The sequence below is a fragment of the Periophthalmus magnuspinnatus genome, chromosome 20 (assembly GCF_009829125.3).
Source record: "Periophthalmus magnuspinnatus isolate fPerMag1 chromosome 20, fPerMag1.2.pri, whole genome shotgun sequence".
NCBI classification, from domain to species: domain Eukaryota; kingdom Metazoa; phylum Chordata; class Actinopteri; order Gobiiformes; family Gobiidae; genus Periophthalmus; species Periophthalmus magnuspinnatus.
The window spans coordinates 10,542,980-10,561,451 of record NC_047145.1 but is presented as its reverse complement, the minus strand read 5'-3'; the positions used below and the strand labels follow the sequence as shown (position 1 = coordinate 10,561,451).

The 18,472-nt window shown below is 36.8% G+C and overlaps 1 protein-coding gene across 2 annotated transcripts in view; it reads right to left on the bottom strand.

Annotated features, from left to right (window-relative positions):
* The window catches only part of LOC117388202 (rho GTPase-activating protein 21-like), an 89,225-nt gene that overhangs the window by 31,894 nt on the left and 38,859 nt on the right, over positions 1 to 18,472 (bottom strand). For both annotated transcript variants that reach the window (XM_055229952.1, XM_033985693.2), the window contains 2 exons: positions 16,060 to 16,248; positions 11,864 to 11,885 (listed from right to left, as the gene is read on the bottom strand). In XM_055229952.1, the coding sequence (XP_055085927.1) occupies positions 11,864 to 11,885; positions 16,060 to 16,248 (211 nt within the window). The remainder of the gene's footprint in view (positions 1 to 11,863; positions 11,886 to 16,059; positions 16,249 to 18,472) is intronic.

Here is an 18,472-nt window from a genome sequence, read left to right as displayed (position 1 = left end):
ACATTTTTTTGCTGTGGTATGTTTTCTGCCAACACCACCATCAATTTCCAGATGTGTCAAACAGGTATATCATAAAAATTCTGCTGTTTGGGGTGCAGTAAATATTGCATAGCTTTGACAAATACTAGTAGTTTATCAAAATTCTGTGAAGGTCAACTTTCAATTCACTTCAAACTGAATGCTCACAGGATGTAAGTCCATTTTTATCCAGCAGAAGGCAGCATAACCCCTACTATGAACAAACACTACATCTCCTGGTATATTCTGTCAGATTGTATATGTTTACAGGCAGTAGAGCTAATGTTAGTTATTTAAAGTCAACATTGCTTTACCAAGGCCAGATTCCTAACGCAGAGCCAATCCCAGTGTGTCCAAACCAGGCTGTACAAATTGGATTATACAAGTTTCCCTGGTCCACATCTGGATGAGCAGGATTAAATGTGGGAATCTACAGTTTTAGACATTTTAATGCTCTCAACTGTCTTATCAAAGCAAAACAAGAGTGGATTAACGAAACTGTAGCAGCAATCTGACAGTGGAGTATTTTTTTCCACTTAACACATCGTTTATCTTTATGAACCTTAAGTTAAGGTCAAATTAATGTAATGGTTGCTGGCAAACTTGAATTGTTTTCTTGTTGTAAATTAATAAGTATCCAGTTGTCCTTTCATGCAGAACAAAGTGAGGTAGATATAGTAGGAAATAGGCTGAGAACATCTATACCTAGATACTAATCTAACCTAATCCTTCTTGAATACTTTTAGAAATTTTGGTCTCGTGGTCAAGTAGACAAGTGGTTTTCAAACAGGCAGCTAGGTTATGTCAACTTGATGAAATATTCAGTGTTATTTATTTTAGTAATCATAACAACTTTTTAGTATTTAAGTTGTGGGCGTTCATTTATTTTTGCTCAGCCAAGCGAGGTACACAATACATCACCATACTTTTAAGTTAGCGGAGTAGAGCTAGAACAAATGTGTAGAAGATAGATTTTTAAGTCTATTTTTCTATTGGTAATTCTTTGGTGATTTATTTTTAAAATGCATGCATTATTAACGCTATCCAACTGTTAAAATATTTTGCATTGACAACTAAGACATGAGTTTAGTTTTTAGTTTATTGATTCTGATTCTATTTCCTCATCACATTCTTATATACTATTCTATATGTGTCCATCCGTGTGGTGGGCTGGTTGCCGTTGCGTGGGTCTGGCAGTGCACAGCTGGACATTTGTGTGTGGGGGGGCCGGTTGTGCTCCTGTTGTTTTGTTTTGATTATGTGACTCTACAGAGGGCTGGGCCTGCTGCCAGTGCACTGCATTAACTGTGTAGTAATACCTCTCAATCCTGCCCGGCTCCCACACTCACTACCACACACGCACAAGTTTACACAAATTATGCAATAAGGCCTGTGTTTTGATACGACTTTTGCATTTTGGAATCAGAAAGTGTTCTTAGGGCAGATTTTACTACCAAAGTAAAGCACTGAATGTGTATTAAAGACATGATGTATGCGTTTGGAATTTGAGTGGGCTTAAACTTCAAGCCACTTGATGTAGGTGAAAGAAAACAAGCATTAAGTACAAAATAATGGTAACTTTGCTTGCCTGAAATGTTCCATGGTATTGCGTTAAATAGGGTGGGATGAGACAACTTAATCGATTAATCACAACTAACTGATAAGTGAAATAGTTGTCAACTAATTTAGTAATCAGTGATCAATAACTGGTCATTTTCTGAGCTATATATAGACTCCAAAACGTGTTTTGTGTGTAAAATTTGTGTTTTCAATAAAGAACCAATTTTGATGCATAAAACCTCTGAAGATGTTCACTAGCATGATCTCTTTACCTTCGTCTTGGTAAAATGTATTAAAAATCTCATATTTAATTGAAAAATTATCGCCAGATGAATCGATTACCAAAATGATCGTTAGCTGCAGCCCTACAACAGGAGACACAAGATTGAGTCCACACGAACAAGACAAGAGATGAGACAAGAATTTGACTTTGTTTATTATGAATAAATTGTGTATTTCAGTTCACAATATTGGCCCCACAATTTACCTCATTTAATACTTTTTACTGTAGTTGTGCTTTTTGAAACTTTTTGGATTTTTTTTATTTCTTAGCTTTTTCTTAAATTTTTCTCATTTGTGTACAATCTTGTGGCAATTTTGTCTTGCAAGAATTTATGGCATGAGATCTTGTCCCATCCCTAGCATTAAACTAATCTATCCTGCCTTTTTCAGTTATAGCTCTTTGTATCTGAAAAATAACTTGATAAATTTTTTCTTACTGTGATCGTGGTATCCTCTCCCCAGATCTGTCATGTAACCTCATCTCATAGTGTCACCTGCTTGTTTCCAATGAGATAAATAGTTAAATGTCATATTTCTAGGCAAAGTAATAGCATCTCCACGGAAGCAATAGAGCGTTGGACCATCTACCAGAAAAGTGCTTTGATATGCTTTTAGTTGATACATACATACATATCATGTTTGATGTCAATAAACAGATATGACAAACCATTACATTCACTCATGGATCTCTTTACAACTCAAGGTTTGACCATCAAATAGACTTAAAGTTACACCATGTAACATTTCTAGTGTTTCTCTCCATGCAGATGTCATTGCTTTATCTGGAATTCTCCACTGCATGGCATTAAACTAGAACTTTTTATTACCGGTGTTTTTATTGCTAAAAAAGACAACAAGTGAAAAACATGCATTCTGACTATAAGCAGGGCTGCCTCCCCAAAGATCTGACCCTGTAACTTGGCCTGGTGGCATAATCTGCTTGTTCATGGAGACAGATCAGTTTAATGCAATGCTGTGGAACATTCATGGCAAAATCAATAACAAGAAGCAGGTGACAAACTCCACAAGAAAAAGTTAAATAGTGAAACTCCAACCCAAGAAGTCCCAAAAATGACATAAGTAGATTGCAGAGGCAGAGAAGGGCACAAAACAGCACAAAAAGACAAAATTAAGACAGTAACTCTTCTTGTCTTCCTTTTTCATTCCCATGAATCGTCCACCAAACAGTCCCAACAAACGCGTCCAAACACAGCTCCAGTCTGAAAGTTTAAACTCCAGCACCTGCACAGTCCACACATGACCTCCATGAACCGGCCTCCATCTTTGTACACCAGGCCAGCATTGAAGCAAGGCCTACTCTCACATACAGTGGACAGGTCTCATTTTTTCCCCTTATTACTGCAGAAACATAAGCTCGTGTTGAGTGATGGTCTGTCAATATGCCCCGTCAACACTGAATGACAAATCAGAATTGGTCACTATAAAGAGTTAAGGAATGCATCTAAAGTCATTCTCATAGGTCATGATTTTTTGAAGCTAGAATGGTCAAACACAAGTGGTACCAATATTATACCTAGTCTGATAGATTTTGTTTATGTTGGCAATCAGGGGTAAGAGCGCAGGACCAATAACCCAACAGTTGGCAGATCAATCCCAGGTCTGATCTGTTGTTGTGTCATTAAGCAAGACACCTCAACTAGATTGTATGTGTGGTGTGTAAGTGAATCACTGGTGGTGGCAGGAGGGGCTGTAGGCTCAGAACGGCAGCCACACTTCAGTCAGTCTATCTCAGGGTGTCTGTGTCTCCAGAAGTAGTAGAGTGACTTGATGTATAAAAACAAGTTTCATGATCATTATCTAATACCTTGCTTCTGGCAGTTATTACAAAACTGAAACTTGGCATGACAAGGAAGAGGCCATCTTTCAACACAACAAATATCTGCATAAACTACTGGGTGCTATTTGTTTAACAGTCTCATAAGTGTTTCAAAACCATATAACATCTGAACAAATATGTAATAATAAACTTCCAGGTATGAAAAATGTTAATAGTTTTCAGTGAATTCCAAATATCTAAATAATTCCGCCCAAAGAGAAGCTGATACTGTAAAACATTCTTCTGCCAGAAAGTTGTGATTCCATCTTAAGTTTCGTTTTATGAGCCAAGCTATCTCCTGAGGGAGTTCAAGTTCATGTGAGGGAACAAGTGACCCACATCTGGAGAGCTGGAATGTAAATCCAATGTTGGGTGTACACCTATTGTATATGGTTTTTATGGAAATGTTTTACATTTTTGTAGCATTTTTGTTTTATAAGGATTACAAGCGCTTTCAATGAGTAAAAGTGAGTATAGAAAAAAGAACAATAGTGAGGGATTCAAAAAAAGTGGTTACTGAACTAACTGATCATACTTGCAAAATGAATAATATTGATATTGTAGAATTAGTCTGTTCATGTTGTGTAACGTTTTACTTAAGTTTGTTGAAAAAACTCATTATGTAGTCTGCAAAAACAGTGTCCAGATGACTACCACTGAAACTACCTTGAATATGTCTGTAGTAACAAAACGTCAGCTAGGGCAGTATGATTAGAAAAAAAATCAAATTCACAAGGAATTGTGATTGTGATTAGATTTGTAGCATTTTCATTTTTAGGGATTCTGGTCAAAGTTCATATAAATATATATGGACATAAACATGTCCAGAAGAGTCGACAAAAAGACTGAAATATGAAGTGACAAACTAATACAAGAAACACATTTCAGAATGTGTTTGTACAAATCTAAACTACAGGGTTAGCAGCTTTAATGTAGAATAGCACAGGTCATTTTTTTGTTTGTTTGTGGAGGAAATTATGGTACTAAAAAAAATGCAGCCTTTGCAATTTTTCTTTGATTCTTGCAGCCCTAGCGCATGCAGTTTTTAATCAATCCTAAAACTGTTTAGGATTATGGTTAAAAATACTGTCAAATATGTCAAAATAATGATGCATATATTGAAAACAGATATGCCAAAGAGGAACTGAGAAAAGAAATCTAGTTATGCAGGCAGCTGGTCTGGACATAGTTTGGTGGAGCAAGGTGGGGCATCAAAGAGCCCACAGGAGAATACAGGGGAATTCTGTTTGCTTGTGCTGCCTTCACTGTGCAAACTTTATGGGAAAAAAACAGGCTGAAGCTGGAAGGGGAACTGAAGGCTCGGGGTCCGCGCGCAGAAAGGAGTTTAAAGTTGAATGCAAAACAAATATTTGAACAGATGGAGAGACATTTGGGACGTGTTCCTCAGGCTGCGCTCTGGTACCAGCGCTTCATAAGCAGAACGTGAAATAGCTCTTTCGGAGTTACCCTTCACCGCCCACATGTGGAGTTTAGTTGTACTAGACCCGAGCGTGACGCTAACTGGATGCCCTACTTGCTGCGTTGATGTACTTTTGGTATTTGACATTATTTAGGTAGTTTTAAACATGACTTGCAATCCCATTGCTATTCATCATAAAAAAATTTAAATGTGTCTTCGACTGAAAAAAAAATTCATGTAAAGCTTAATAGTCAAACAGGGAATCAATGGGTGGTAAACCAAAGTGAGTGCTGGGATACCCTGAGGGGTTGAGAGGCACTAAGATGGGAATCATAAATTGATTGAATGATGATATAATATATTTGTCATAGTAAAAGAAAAAATCTAATCTGTTAAGTGGACAAAAAGTAATTTGAGTGAAGACATTTCGCTACTCGTCCAAACCACTTCTTCAGTTTTGGTCAGATAGCTGAAGGACACTGCCTTATATCCATCTGAAGGGAGAAAGTAACTACACTGAAACTAACACACCTCTTTGTTTACAGTTTCTGTTTGTCAGTTAGGTCTATTGAGCTACACTACAAGTGTGAACTGTGCCTGAGTCATATTTTGCATAATCTTTCAGGCCCCTGGGTGCTCTCACACCTATTAGCATGTAGCACTATTGTTTTTCGTTGTTTTGAATGAGGTCTAAGGATGGAGTTGTAAATAGAACCAAAACTGAAGAAGTGGCTTGGATGCACAGCAAAGCGTCTTCACTTTTTGTGCAGCTGACAGATTTGAATTGTTCTTTTAGTAATGATAATACCTGGATAACTGAGGGATTACACAGACATCCATTATAAAAGAGTCAAAACCCTGTTTTTAACAGAAAACGTTATCTTTTAGTGAAATTAGGTTTTATAACACAACAAACCACTCAAAATAAATGCCAGTTAAAATTATTACTGGCACTTAGTCCTGCATCAGTTTGGGAATCCCTGTTGTAAACAACTAAATTTCATAGACAAATATTTATCACAGTTTTTTCTCAAATTTGATTTAAAGAAATGTATAAAGGTAATATGCCTGTAATCAGAATCAGTTTTATTGCCATGGTCAGAAATTCACAAACTACGAAGTTGCTTCGGAAGATTCAACAAATACAAATGAAGTCAGCCAGTTTGTTACTATTGTTTGCCATTGTCCATGTGTAGACTAGATGCTAATCTAAACTATCGTTGATCTAATATCATGTAAATATATATTTCATGTGTAATTACACTATGGCTCAATTTATTCAGTTGCAAGTTGTGAATGAAATATGGAATTTAATTACAGTTACTGTAATGTGGAAAACTTCTGCACATGTTCTTAATTCTATGTTATAGTGTCCTTCTAATACTCTTACCTTATGATTCTTTTGCAGCATCTATTCACAAAAAAAACAAAAAAAAAACAATCCTGTAATTCTTACTTAGAAAAAAGATTGACGGCACTCCACGTAGGAGGAAGAGGACAATTTGAGATATCACTCTCCTGGTATGTACACAACCTCAGAGAAATGAAATAAACACATCGTTGAGACACAGTTTTGGTCCGAACGTCCAACATTCCTCTACATTCTGTCCCGTACTGTATATGCGCCTGTTTACGTCAGCCTCCCTTATGTTTACCAGACGTTGTGATGTGTATCCAGCGGCAACACCCCGCTAGTCAACATGTGGTCAGTACCCCCCTTCATCCACTCTCCCAAACACCGTAGACCCAATGCATTCTGGCCCAAAGTCAAGCAAATAAACGGCACTACTGGGAGGCACTGATTTAGAAGCAGGGAGAGGAAAGCTCGTGAAATGGCAACAAAAAGTGTGCATATTTTAGACTGACGACACACCCAGGGATGCGTCATACCGTACGTCTGGGTGGAGGTCACTGTAAGCCAGGACCAAAACGTCATAAGATTAAAATCAGAGGCTGGATTTAATCAAATTTGGCATTGCAAGAATCTAAAAGTGTGTCAGGGCAGTAAGTATCACTATCAGATTTAGTGCAAAGCTAAGATTTCACAGTATGTAAACTAAGAAAGTTTCCATATTACTACACCAAGGCCCTGTACCTGATTTTTTTCCCCATGTATTTGAGTGAAATATGTCTTGGCTCAGTACAGATATATTGTACAAGCACATCTGTAGGTCAAAATATGTCACCTTTTGTGAGCTTGTGTTTTCCCCATTCAAAAGATACAATATTGTCATTTCAATTGCTATAATGATGAAGGAGGATTGCCAAAGCTTGAAACCCATTCCTATATTGATCAGACAAAATATTATCACCACTTAATGTGAAAGCAAACAACAGATGATATTTTATCATCATTGTATGTACTTGGGGATTTTAATATACAGTACAGTGTATAAGGAAGCAACTTATCTGCAAGATAGCTTAATACAGATTATCAATTTGTGATTGTCCCAAGTTAAATTTGTGATGACAGAATTGGGGCAGAGCATCTTCAATAATACAGTAGTAGTTAGATGTTCCAATAGTGTGCATTGGTCAGCACTTAGAAAGTGGTAAACAAACAGTAATGTATTTGAACAATATGGGGCTGCATTAGTAGTATTATGAAAATATGACAAAATCAGCATTGTGTCTTATCATATGTCATATCATCATAAAACAATTTTTAGTTTTAGCTTTCTTTTTGGGAACTTAAAATTTCATAGGTAAATAATAAACCTTAAAGTTACTATGTAACATTTTGGAGATAGCACATCACCTGCATGATTCAATTTAAACAGAAAGTTAAAACCACACTTTGGAGCATTGTCCATGTTGATATTTTGAGGAAATATTGGTAATCATAATTTGGAATTTTATTCCTGGAAAGGTCAACGCAATTAGAAAAATTACTCATAAACGTAGGTGTAGAAATAACAATATTAACTGAACTGATGGAAGTCTGGTTAAAATTTATATTTGCTGCTATCTATTGTATGTTTGAAAAATAAAACTGCAGTTTTATGGTAGATGTAAGAGACATAACACAAGTACATTTTAGTCTATGTAATAAAATGTTACGGTACAGTATTTAACTTGAGATGGCATGTCACCTGCATGATTTCATGAAAATAAAAAGTTAAAACCATACTTCAGAGTACATGGGCATAGATAAGTTTTATGCCATACTGTTACGTACTGGCACTTTTAAATTACATTACAGTATGATTATATGTAATTTCTTTACAATTCACTTTTTTAATACACTGGCCCCTTTTTGCTATTTGTTGGGGATAAGTTTCCAATAACATAATCTGATCTTAATTTCAAAGAACACATTCTATCAGCTACTTAAGGAATGCAATCTCTTCCCTTGTAAACATGCTTTCTGATCTCCCACACTGCAAGTAATTCATTAAAGGTGATAAATCCAAGTGCGGTTAACACATTCCACACAGAACCTTGAGTTCAGAGGGGGTGAAAATAACTTGTTTTGATCCGGCTGGCTTTTATGTGCAGGGTGCTAAGACTTCCTGCAGTCTCGGCCGGTTGCCTGGTAACCGCACAATGACAAGTCCCACAGCACATCATGTTTCCTTTTCACAGAGCGCTCGATCAGCTGAGTGTCACACACGCATAAGAGAAAGGGCTAGAAATAGTCCTCGGATCACTTTTGGACTAAAATAATGTGTTACAAGATTATGAAAGAAGAAGCGATTGCAGAGAAAAGTAAGTGCGAGTTGTCTTTACATTGCAACAGTAAAGACTGAACTATGTAGAGAGAGTGCAAAGTTTCAGCTTAAAACTAAACTAAAAACACTTGGATTAAGAGTTTGCCACCCTCTGTTGGCAACAATGAGGGAGTGAGGTATACTTGCTTCATAAATAAAGACAATGAACACACTAGATACTTAGGGATCTAGAGTGTTGAACCAACATATCATGTTCATCCTTTGCTAAGTGTAAAATTAAGTACTCAATTAAGTAGTCAATTTTGCAGTATTTAGTAGCTAAATTACCTGAATCAAATGACAACAAAAATTCCTTATAAAACATTGCAACAAATAATCGTTGGACAACATCATAAAATACTATGGCAATATTAAAAGGGCTACCAATTTTTTTACAGAATAAGGTACAATTGATCTTGCCCCAGTAGAGACTATAAAAGCAGCTCTGAAAAATGAGACCACTGTGTGCTGTCTGCTGTCTGTCTAAGGCTGGTGTGCTGTTAGCATGCTAATTGTAGTTAGCAGTGACAGCAAAACTTCACTCTGAAAATTGTGAAACACACTTATAAACTCATTGCAGTGAATAATTAGGATACTAGGAATGCATTGGAAAGTGAGGAATAACCGCTGCAAACCTTTTTAAATTAAGTAGTTCTAGCTTAAGCATATAAGTATAGTACCATTAACATATGACATGAAAGCAAACAGAACAGACAGACACATACTGGAGTACAGCCTTGCACATCTGTCATTCTGCATACCAACACTACACAAAAAACATTACAAACGCTATAATTCTGTATTCATTTCCAAGTTTGTTAAAAATATATAAAATATATCTCACCTTCCGACAAATCCGTCTATCCGCAGCCTCATAGCTTTTTTACAATGCTAAAAGTTCGCCTGCCCAGAAGCAAACACACTTTACGAGGTGCTGGCAACGTTCCGACAAAGCTCGTGTCAACATAATGACCATTATTCACCTGGAATGCCTCTCATACAATTCCAATGCTCACTACTGTTCCATCTTGTGACTCTACCTGTGCGCCATCCAGGAATGTCAAGTTGCACACTAAATTCCCTCAGGCTTTCCTCCCTCCAATGCAAGGACTGGTGTCTGTTACTTTGCTTGTTTAAGATCCCATGTGTTGAATGAGGTTGGTGGATGTGGAGGAGGTAAGGCGGTCCGAGGGGGGAGTGAAGTTTGGAGGAATGTGCCACTTTTTCAGGCCAAGTGCAATGATGAGGGACACTTACAGGAATCTCTCAATTTCCCGTTGAAAGCTGCGAGAAAGTAATCGCAGAAAGATCCCTCCCCTCAAACGGATTTCTTCATTTTGACTGTCAACTCAGGCCATAGTAATTCTGTGAGTCATACCGGCAGGGGTCAAGCTGTCAGCGTTATCATAAGTCTGCAAAAATGTCATTTGAATATTTGTTTTTTTTAGGATTTCAGATAAGATAAAAGTATGAGCATTTTGGCAAATATAGCATGAAATTGTGTTCTTAGAAAATGTATTATAACTTGATTTCCTGACACCGGCACTGAAATCTGATTATTAACAGACTTTTGGAGTTGCACGAATACTAAAATGACATCTAGACAACAAAATCATCTGCTTTCTTTCTGACCGTGGTTACGCACATCACAGTTTGTGGGTTACATGCCATTTAAATAATCTTAAAGGTCCAGAAATAACATAATAATCAGATCAGATTTTGGTGTGCATGTAAACATAACCATTTAAAACACAAAAATGCAAATGCAAAAAAGGGTGGGGCAAAACTTTTTTCCTGAATACATTTCCTCCACGTTGCCAGGTGGCTCAGTGGTGGAGCTGCAGCAACCATACAAGACAACTACAGACTGCATACAGACTAGACTACTACATCAGTGCATTCCTACAACTCCTTTCTTTGCATGAAACCTATTGCCAGTTAAAATTTTTTAATCTACCAGGATTTTTCCCTTTTATTTTTAGGATCACCACAGGTAACGCAATACATTTTGATTTGGATAAGTGGACTTTGAAGTTGCCACAATATTAAGCTAAAATAAGATTACACTTCTATGGGATATTAACAGCTATTTACATCACCACCATGTTTTGAAAATGCTATATTTGCCGAAAACAATGTAGTAACATGTTCAATAAGTTCCAGTTTCATAACTGAAATGATCATTTGGTCTTATACTAGTTTGGATATAGATCAAAGCTGTTCTTAAACTATTCCAAAGTTACAATTTTGTTCTATTTACATATTTTTTTTCAGTAGTAGTTCAAATGCATGTCAGGTTTAAATACTATTTTTAGTATAAATTAGTATTTGAGTATCGATATAATTTTTTGACAATCTTACTTTGGATGCCCTACCTGTTTCAGCTGCCCACATGTGTATAATTAAGCTATGCCATGACAGTAACCCATATTAAATACTAAATAAATATAGAAAAAAAAATTAAAAAATTAAATATTAAAACTCTTTGCAAAAGATCAACAAATTCATTCTTCTTGTAGCAAACACAAACTTTGCATTGCTTCACGAGCTGGAGTGCCACATGCACCACATTGTCCTTCATTCCTGCTGTGTTGCCGACGTGAGCGGAATTCTGAGGGCTGGAGCGACAGGCCGGATGCTCCCAGGAATGCCGCGGCGCTGCCAAGCCAACGGAGCAACCACAAGAGGAGTCCAAAGATGCAAAACAAACCAACAAATTCAGCTGTTTCGCCCCACACTAGGTCCAGACAAAACAAGCCCCAGCCAAATTAGACCCCTCTGTGAGCCCATAATGACATATTCAGGTCACAGCACAAAGGAAGTATGCATCAAATTGAATCTAAATGAAGTGAGAAAGCATTATGGTAATTGCCCGTCAATCCTCGTTAGCGCTTTATTTGGCGTGTGGATTGGAAAATACAGTTGAATTAATAGCTAATGGAATGAATTGGTCTTCTCATAACAGCACCTGGGTCCCAGTTCACAATGGTAATGTATGTGGAAGTGCAAAATAATGATGATAATTTGAAAACTCACCGCGACTGCCATTTTCTTCATCCTGCAAGACACAAGAAAAAAAACAAACCATTAAAATCTGAATATTTACAACAACAATGGGTGGTAATGAATAAAATATTGGGGACTGGGCAAATATAGATTTTTTTCAGCCAATATCAAAATCTGCCATTTTGTTGTTGTGACCAGTAACCAACATATATATATATATATATATATATATATATATATATATATATATATATATATATATATATATATATATATATATATATATATATATATATATATATATATATATATATATATATATATATATACACACACACACACACACACACACACACACACACACACACACACGCACAAATATGTGATTTTTAAAAATAAATAAGCTGCCTTCTCATGAACTGATAAGGCGGCAGTGAGTTGCATCTCCAAACAGAGGATGCAGAGCTTTCTAGAGGCTTCTGACATCATTATATCCCTCCTGTGTGCCACTTTCCAGCTGAAACCACATCAGACATGCTTGTGCTTTTTCCATTTCCTCAACACATGAAACCTTTATTTGCCTCTGAATCACTGTTAAAATCCACACTTTCATCCTGCTCTTTTAGTGACACATATGTTTTGCACGTATTTGTTATCAAGCTTCTCTCCCAAAGACCATCTGACCCTCTAAATTAACCCCAATACCTCACAATTGATTACTCATGCGCCAACATTACAGTGCAATTTGATGAATGTAAAAGAATGCTCTCCGCTCGACAGCAAAGTAGATTTTTATATTTTCCAGAATCATGGTGTTGTGATAAGAAAATCTCAGGTCATTCAGCAGTGTTAACCCAAAAAAGGATTAAATCTGCCTAGCAACAGTGTGTATATGTTATGTAATTGATTAAATTAAGGATGGTAAAAAGCAATGATAATGTAATTCAATTACATAAAATTGATAAGCATCAATATAAAAAAGCTAGAGATGCTGTATTTAGGCTAAAGAGTGGTAAAACATATGCTCAAATACGTCAGGGTTGCAAGTTTGAGTCACACCTACTGTGGTCAGAAAATAAAAAAAGATTGAAAGAAAAAGGACAGTGAATATAACTAGAAATGTCATCAAATTAGATTTGTCATCAATGTCATCAAATTAGATTTTTTTTCACACTTTTAAAAATGTGTTGTACAAAACCCATATTGAATATAAATAATAATGACTCTACCCATTGGTAAAGGTTCATTCTTTTTTTGTCATATTTTCTTTTTGTGAAAAGGAAATGGCCAGACAAACAGGAGCAATAAAAGAACCAGAGCAGGGAAATCTAAAATCAGCTGTATACAACCACTGCAAGGGACAAAACCACAACATGGACTGGAATGATGCTAGGGTCATCTGTGCTGAAAGAAACAAATATCACCGCTGGATCAGAGAAACTATTGAGATCCGTAAGGTCCAACGAGTATAAATAGTGACCTTATCACACACATGGCATGCAGTCCTGGAGAAGGTGTCAGACGGTAAGAGTAGCTTCCCCTACTCTCTGGCAAACATGTAAGCAGCAGCGTACAAAACACATCACTACACCACCACTACACCATCACTACATCATCACTACACCATCACAAACTCTCCTCTCTGACAAAAAGCTAATTCTAAATCGTGTAACTACTCGACTAAGCAAAAAATAACAAATGACAATATATTTGCGGTACAGTAGGACATATAGAACTTCCGCATTAACAGGTGAACAAGATCCAAAAACATTCTCAAATCCAGGTCTCTATTCTGGGCATACTGCCAGCCATTCAAAGAGTTCCGCTGGGCACATGCTCTCACAGACTGCAGGGTAAAAAGTGCAGTGTCAGATTTCCCAAAGCTTATCGGGGCAGCCTTCATATTGGTTTGTGTTAGTGATAATTCAGGATAAGTTGGGTTGATTTTTCTCTGAAGTCTATTTGGACAGCCTCCTAAGCATGCACAGACGGATTTCCTACAAAGTTAGTATAGAGCCCTGTGTTTATAGTTTTTGGCCAGAGTAGAGCACGTTGAAAGAGACGCTGTGGTATACCGGTAAGGACTACAAGACTTTGGTTTAACTTAGGAGATAGGAGCATTTTCCCACTGAGGAACTTCATGGGAATCTGAAGACCACTGTCATTCGATCCCCAATTATTCCAAAATTATACACATAGAAACAGTAATGAATACAAATGAGAAGAATTGTTGAACTTACTAGGCAGTAAAGGTATGTTTTGACTATGGATGTCACGTTTTTTGTTTTCAAGAAACATCACAATTTAAAGGTCCTATATTACACAAAATGGATTCTTGTGAGCTTTAAGCCATGTTGCTGTTACCTCCTCAAAAACATACCTAGTTTAATTCACAAGTTTGACAAACACTTTATTATTAGTCTGTTCACATCTCCAGTAGTCAAAATGCTCTGTTAGACCTTCTGATGTCATATAGTAGTAGTTTTCAAGTTTCAACAGCTATCTTTTACCTCACCCTCAGGAGATTGGTAATTTCAAGATTGGAATCATCCAAATGATTTTAGTGAAGGGGTATGGATTTTAAAATCACAGTGGAGGACTTCCTGTATTACCACATAAGGTTAAACAGAGTGTTTTCCATTTGAGCATATATGCAGAATTTTTGTGTTAAGCATGTGCGAATGAAACTAAACAAAACTGCAGGTATGTTTGTGATGAGGAAATGACATTTTAACATAGATCCAAAAATATCGTAATATCGGCCCTTTAATGATAATTTAAGATTACTGACACCACGACCAAATAGTGACATCCTTCATTTTCTTTCATTTACATTGTCTAAGAGAGTCCACTATAATGTGACCAACTATCAAATCAAACTTTATGATTGATTGAAGAGTAACATAAACAGCCAGATAAACATTTATGTGTACTTTTTCAGACAACAGATTGAATTGGAAAAAGTCTTTTGCTTGTAAAATTGCCACGATTATTATTTTTATAGTTCTTTCTTACATTTGTTTTGTGACTTAAAAATTCATAATTATCATTTACCCGAATAATCTTGACATCCCTAGTTTTGATGCATCAAGAAAAAAAAAAAATCATAGAGGAATGCAGGAATTCTACTATAATATTATACAGGAATGCAACCCGTGTGGTGTGTGATTCAAGGAAAATCACAATGCATTTTTTCACTGGTATGCAAAAAGAATTATAAAAAAGTCTTGAAAAAATGTTGTCTGCTTATTTCTAACAGCAATTCCTTTGAGGATGCATTCCATGTAGAGAGCATTGCAAAGATGAATATCTACTCATATGTGCTCTGATGCTTACTCTAGAAATAAATATACATTTTCCAAACTGAACTCTATCTGAACTTGTTGGTGTGCTGAAACTGTCTTGTCTGTTTCAAATGCATGATCATGTCTCGAGCAGAAATAAATGCACGTTATATGAGCAGCATACATAACACTCAAGACTAGTTTTCTCTCAAAACAGGAGCTTGTTATTTTTAACTATTCGTCTCGCTTTGCAAAGTATATTAAGATTTGTATCACATTCTATTGTGACATGTGATATGTGTTCCCATGGACTACAACGCCATGGGCTTGAGAAACAGCTATATCACATTTACTATGCATACTAAAACATCACAAAGTTTTGTTTTAGTATGCGTTTTTCTCTGGATTACTGTGAGAAGAAATATTGTAAATTTACAACTGACATCACTTTTGACAATATGAGAACTAAAAACACTGAGAAATACTGAAACTTTGGAAGCTAGGGCTACATGGTTTGGGAAAAAAAATCTATTTTTTTATATTGTGATTAGATTTGCGATCTGCGGTTTAAAACGGAGAATTATGTTCAGAGTGCATACTGGAAATAACTCCAGGAACATAATTAACATTTACGAGAAGACTCGAATATGAACTGCTATACTAATAAAAGAATTCCATGCGTTTAATAAAGTGTTTGTGGAGCTACAGGTGCACCAAGATTTTTCTAGATAAAGACATCTGTAGAGGATATTCTATTATCTAAATAAATTGACTCTCTGATTCACTTTAATCTACACTTTTCAATAGTTTGAAAAGCATATTATGTTACCAGCTTTAATCAGACAACACTGGATTTATTTTTCTTTCCTGCTAAATCAAAAAATCACAAGTAGGTACATATAGGTATGTTTTGTATAGAACTTATTCTAGTGGTGTCCTGACCTTGAGAGAGTTGTGCACTGCAGACTCCGGTGGGTAGACGATGAAGTGTCGCAGGGTGAAGCCGAAGCCCTGGGAGGTGCGGCGCAGGTGCAGTGTTTTGGGCCCAGGCCATGAGAAGGGCTCCTCCTCTGGGACAGGAGAGCCCAGCACTGACCCCTCGCTCTGCTCACGACCATCCTTCTGCTTAGCCTGGAGACAACAACAGAAGAGAGCATGAGCAACGGGTAAGGCGCAAGTTACAGACATAATTATTCATATAAACAGTAGCATCAAAACTTCAGAAACAAAACAATAGAAAATGTTTTTTGCACCAATTCAACCACAAATACCGGTACATTTTCCTAGCTGCAATCTGTCTGCTACCTTGTCCTCTCAACCAATCACCTCATTCATTTAAATCTCCTCCACATCATACTCCTCCTCAACCATCCAAACCAGGATTTTGACAATTTAACAGAGATTTTTTGTAATAATTATAAATAACACAAATGTATTTTTGTGATAATTTGGTGCAGTATTATAGTTTAAATGATACTGTGCCATTCCTGGCCACTTAGAAACACACTGTAGCTCCAACTTGTATTAAAACTAGTTAAATTACTCAGTTATGGAAAAAAAGACCCAACAAGTATTAGTTGAGTATTAGAAGTAAGAGTGACAAACTGGTTAAGATTTCTCCATGTGCTGAAATGTACTCCTCATTAGACCAGCTCCATCCCTCTTAGCTTTGATAATTACATAAAGCTAAACAGTTTGGTTAAAACAAAGAGTGGAGTGTTTTCACAGAAGAAATAGCCACGGGGTTAAACACAGATCTTTATAATCAACGAGCTTTTGAAAACACTGCAATTCCCCAGCTGCAGATTCTTCACATGCAGACTGTTCCTGCCCCAATGTGAAGTGTCATTTTGTGGTCAAGGTTGTACTGCTGGAAATGTGACAGTTATGCAATACAGTACTTTACACTTAGATTTGGTATGGTACTTGAACTGAACACGTGTTGTAAAATGAGTGATTATAAAGGCAAAATGTGGGCAAATGTTTTACAATAATATACAAGCAACAGAAATTCTTATTCCAATGCAATTAAACTACAATTACTGTAATGTCAGGTTATTAAAATCACATTTTAATGCATTAGCAACTTCACACATGGCTTTAGTACTAATTATGTGCTGGGACACATCTGAATGATGAGTTTATCATCAGCAACAAATGCGTTCAAAACGATTAACAAAATATTTAAAGCCACAGTATATAACTTTTTAGTCAAAAAATAGACTTAAGTAAAAACATGTTGTTTTTGTTTTGTTTTTCATTTTGGTTGTGTTTATTGCACTGAAATCTCCAGAAACCTGCCTCTTATTTGGCCTGGAGGAGGGCTTCCTGCTTGTTTTCATAGAAATGTTCCTTTGGCTATAATCTTCCACAGTATGGCATAAAACTTATCTGTCACCATGTATTCTGAAGTATGGCTTTAACTTTTTATTTCCATGGAATCATGCAAGGTGACATGCCATCTCAACTTACATACTGTACTTTAAGATTTTATTACAAAGAATAAAATGTACTGTTACGTCTTTATTTTTCAAACATACAATAGATAGCAGAAAATATAAATTATGATAACCAACATTTCCTGAAAATATTTATCTTACACAAATTCACATGCTTCTAAATCTATTCTGTGGTAGTCTATTACTAAGCTTGATGTGTTTCATTTCTGTCCAGTCTAAACAGTGTCATCGGAAACCAGAGCACGGTCATTAGCAGTCTGGCCAGGGTAACCAGTGTCACATCCATCAGAGCTGTAATGACGAAGGTGAAGCATTGCGCCACGCAGAGTGCGTTAGCAGTCCTCGCTAACACCACTAGTGTGACTGCAGGCTACGTGAGGCTGCCAATAGCTCCACAGGCTCTCCTCCTAACAAAATACTGCTCAGCCATGGTTCCAAGACAAAGCTCCTCTCCTCGCTCCTCTATCCGCACCTTGGTTGGGGCTGTCTGGGAGCAGCAGATGTACAGTCCTCCTGGGAGCTGGGATGGGTGTGGACGCGCTGGTTTGACTGGTGAAATCATCAGTAACACTAAGAGCTGAGGGTTCTGGATGACAGCCACAGTCCACAAAGCAGTGCAACAGAGGGAACTCTACAGCCCGCCTGTTTGTTTTCATTTCACGCTTCAAATTTAATGTCGGATTATGCAATAGCTTTGGCTTTAGGGGCACGTAGCTAACTGTATACACGGCACATGTGCATACGGTCTTGCTCCTCATCTATTACAAATCCCATTGAAGGAGGGGATTCTGTGAACTACAGGGTTTCAGATGACATGACAACATTATATTGGTCAAGAGCTTAATGATGGGAGGCAGCGAACCAAAATGTCCTTGGCGAGGCAAGATTAATCACAA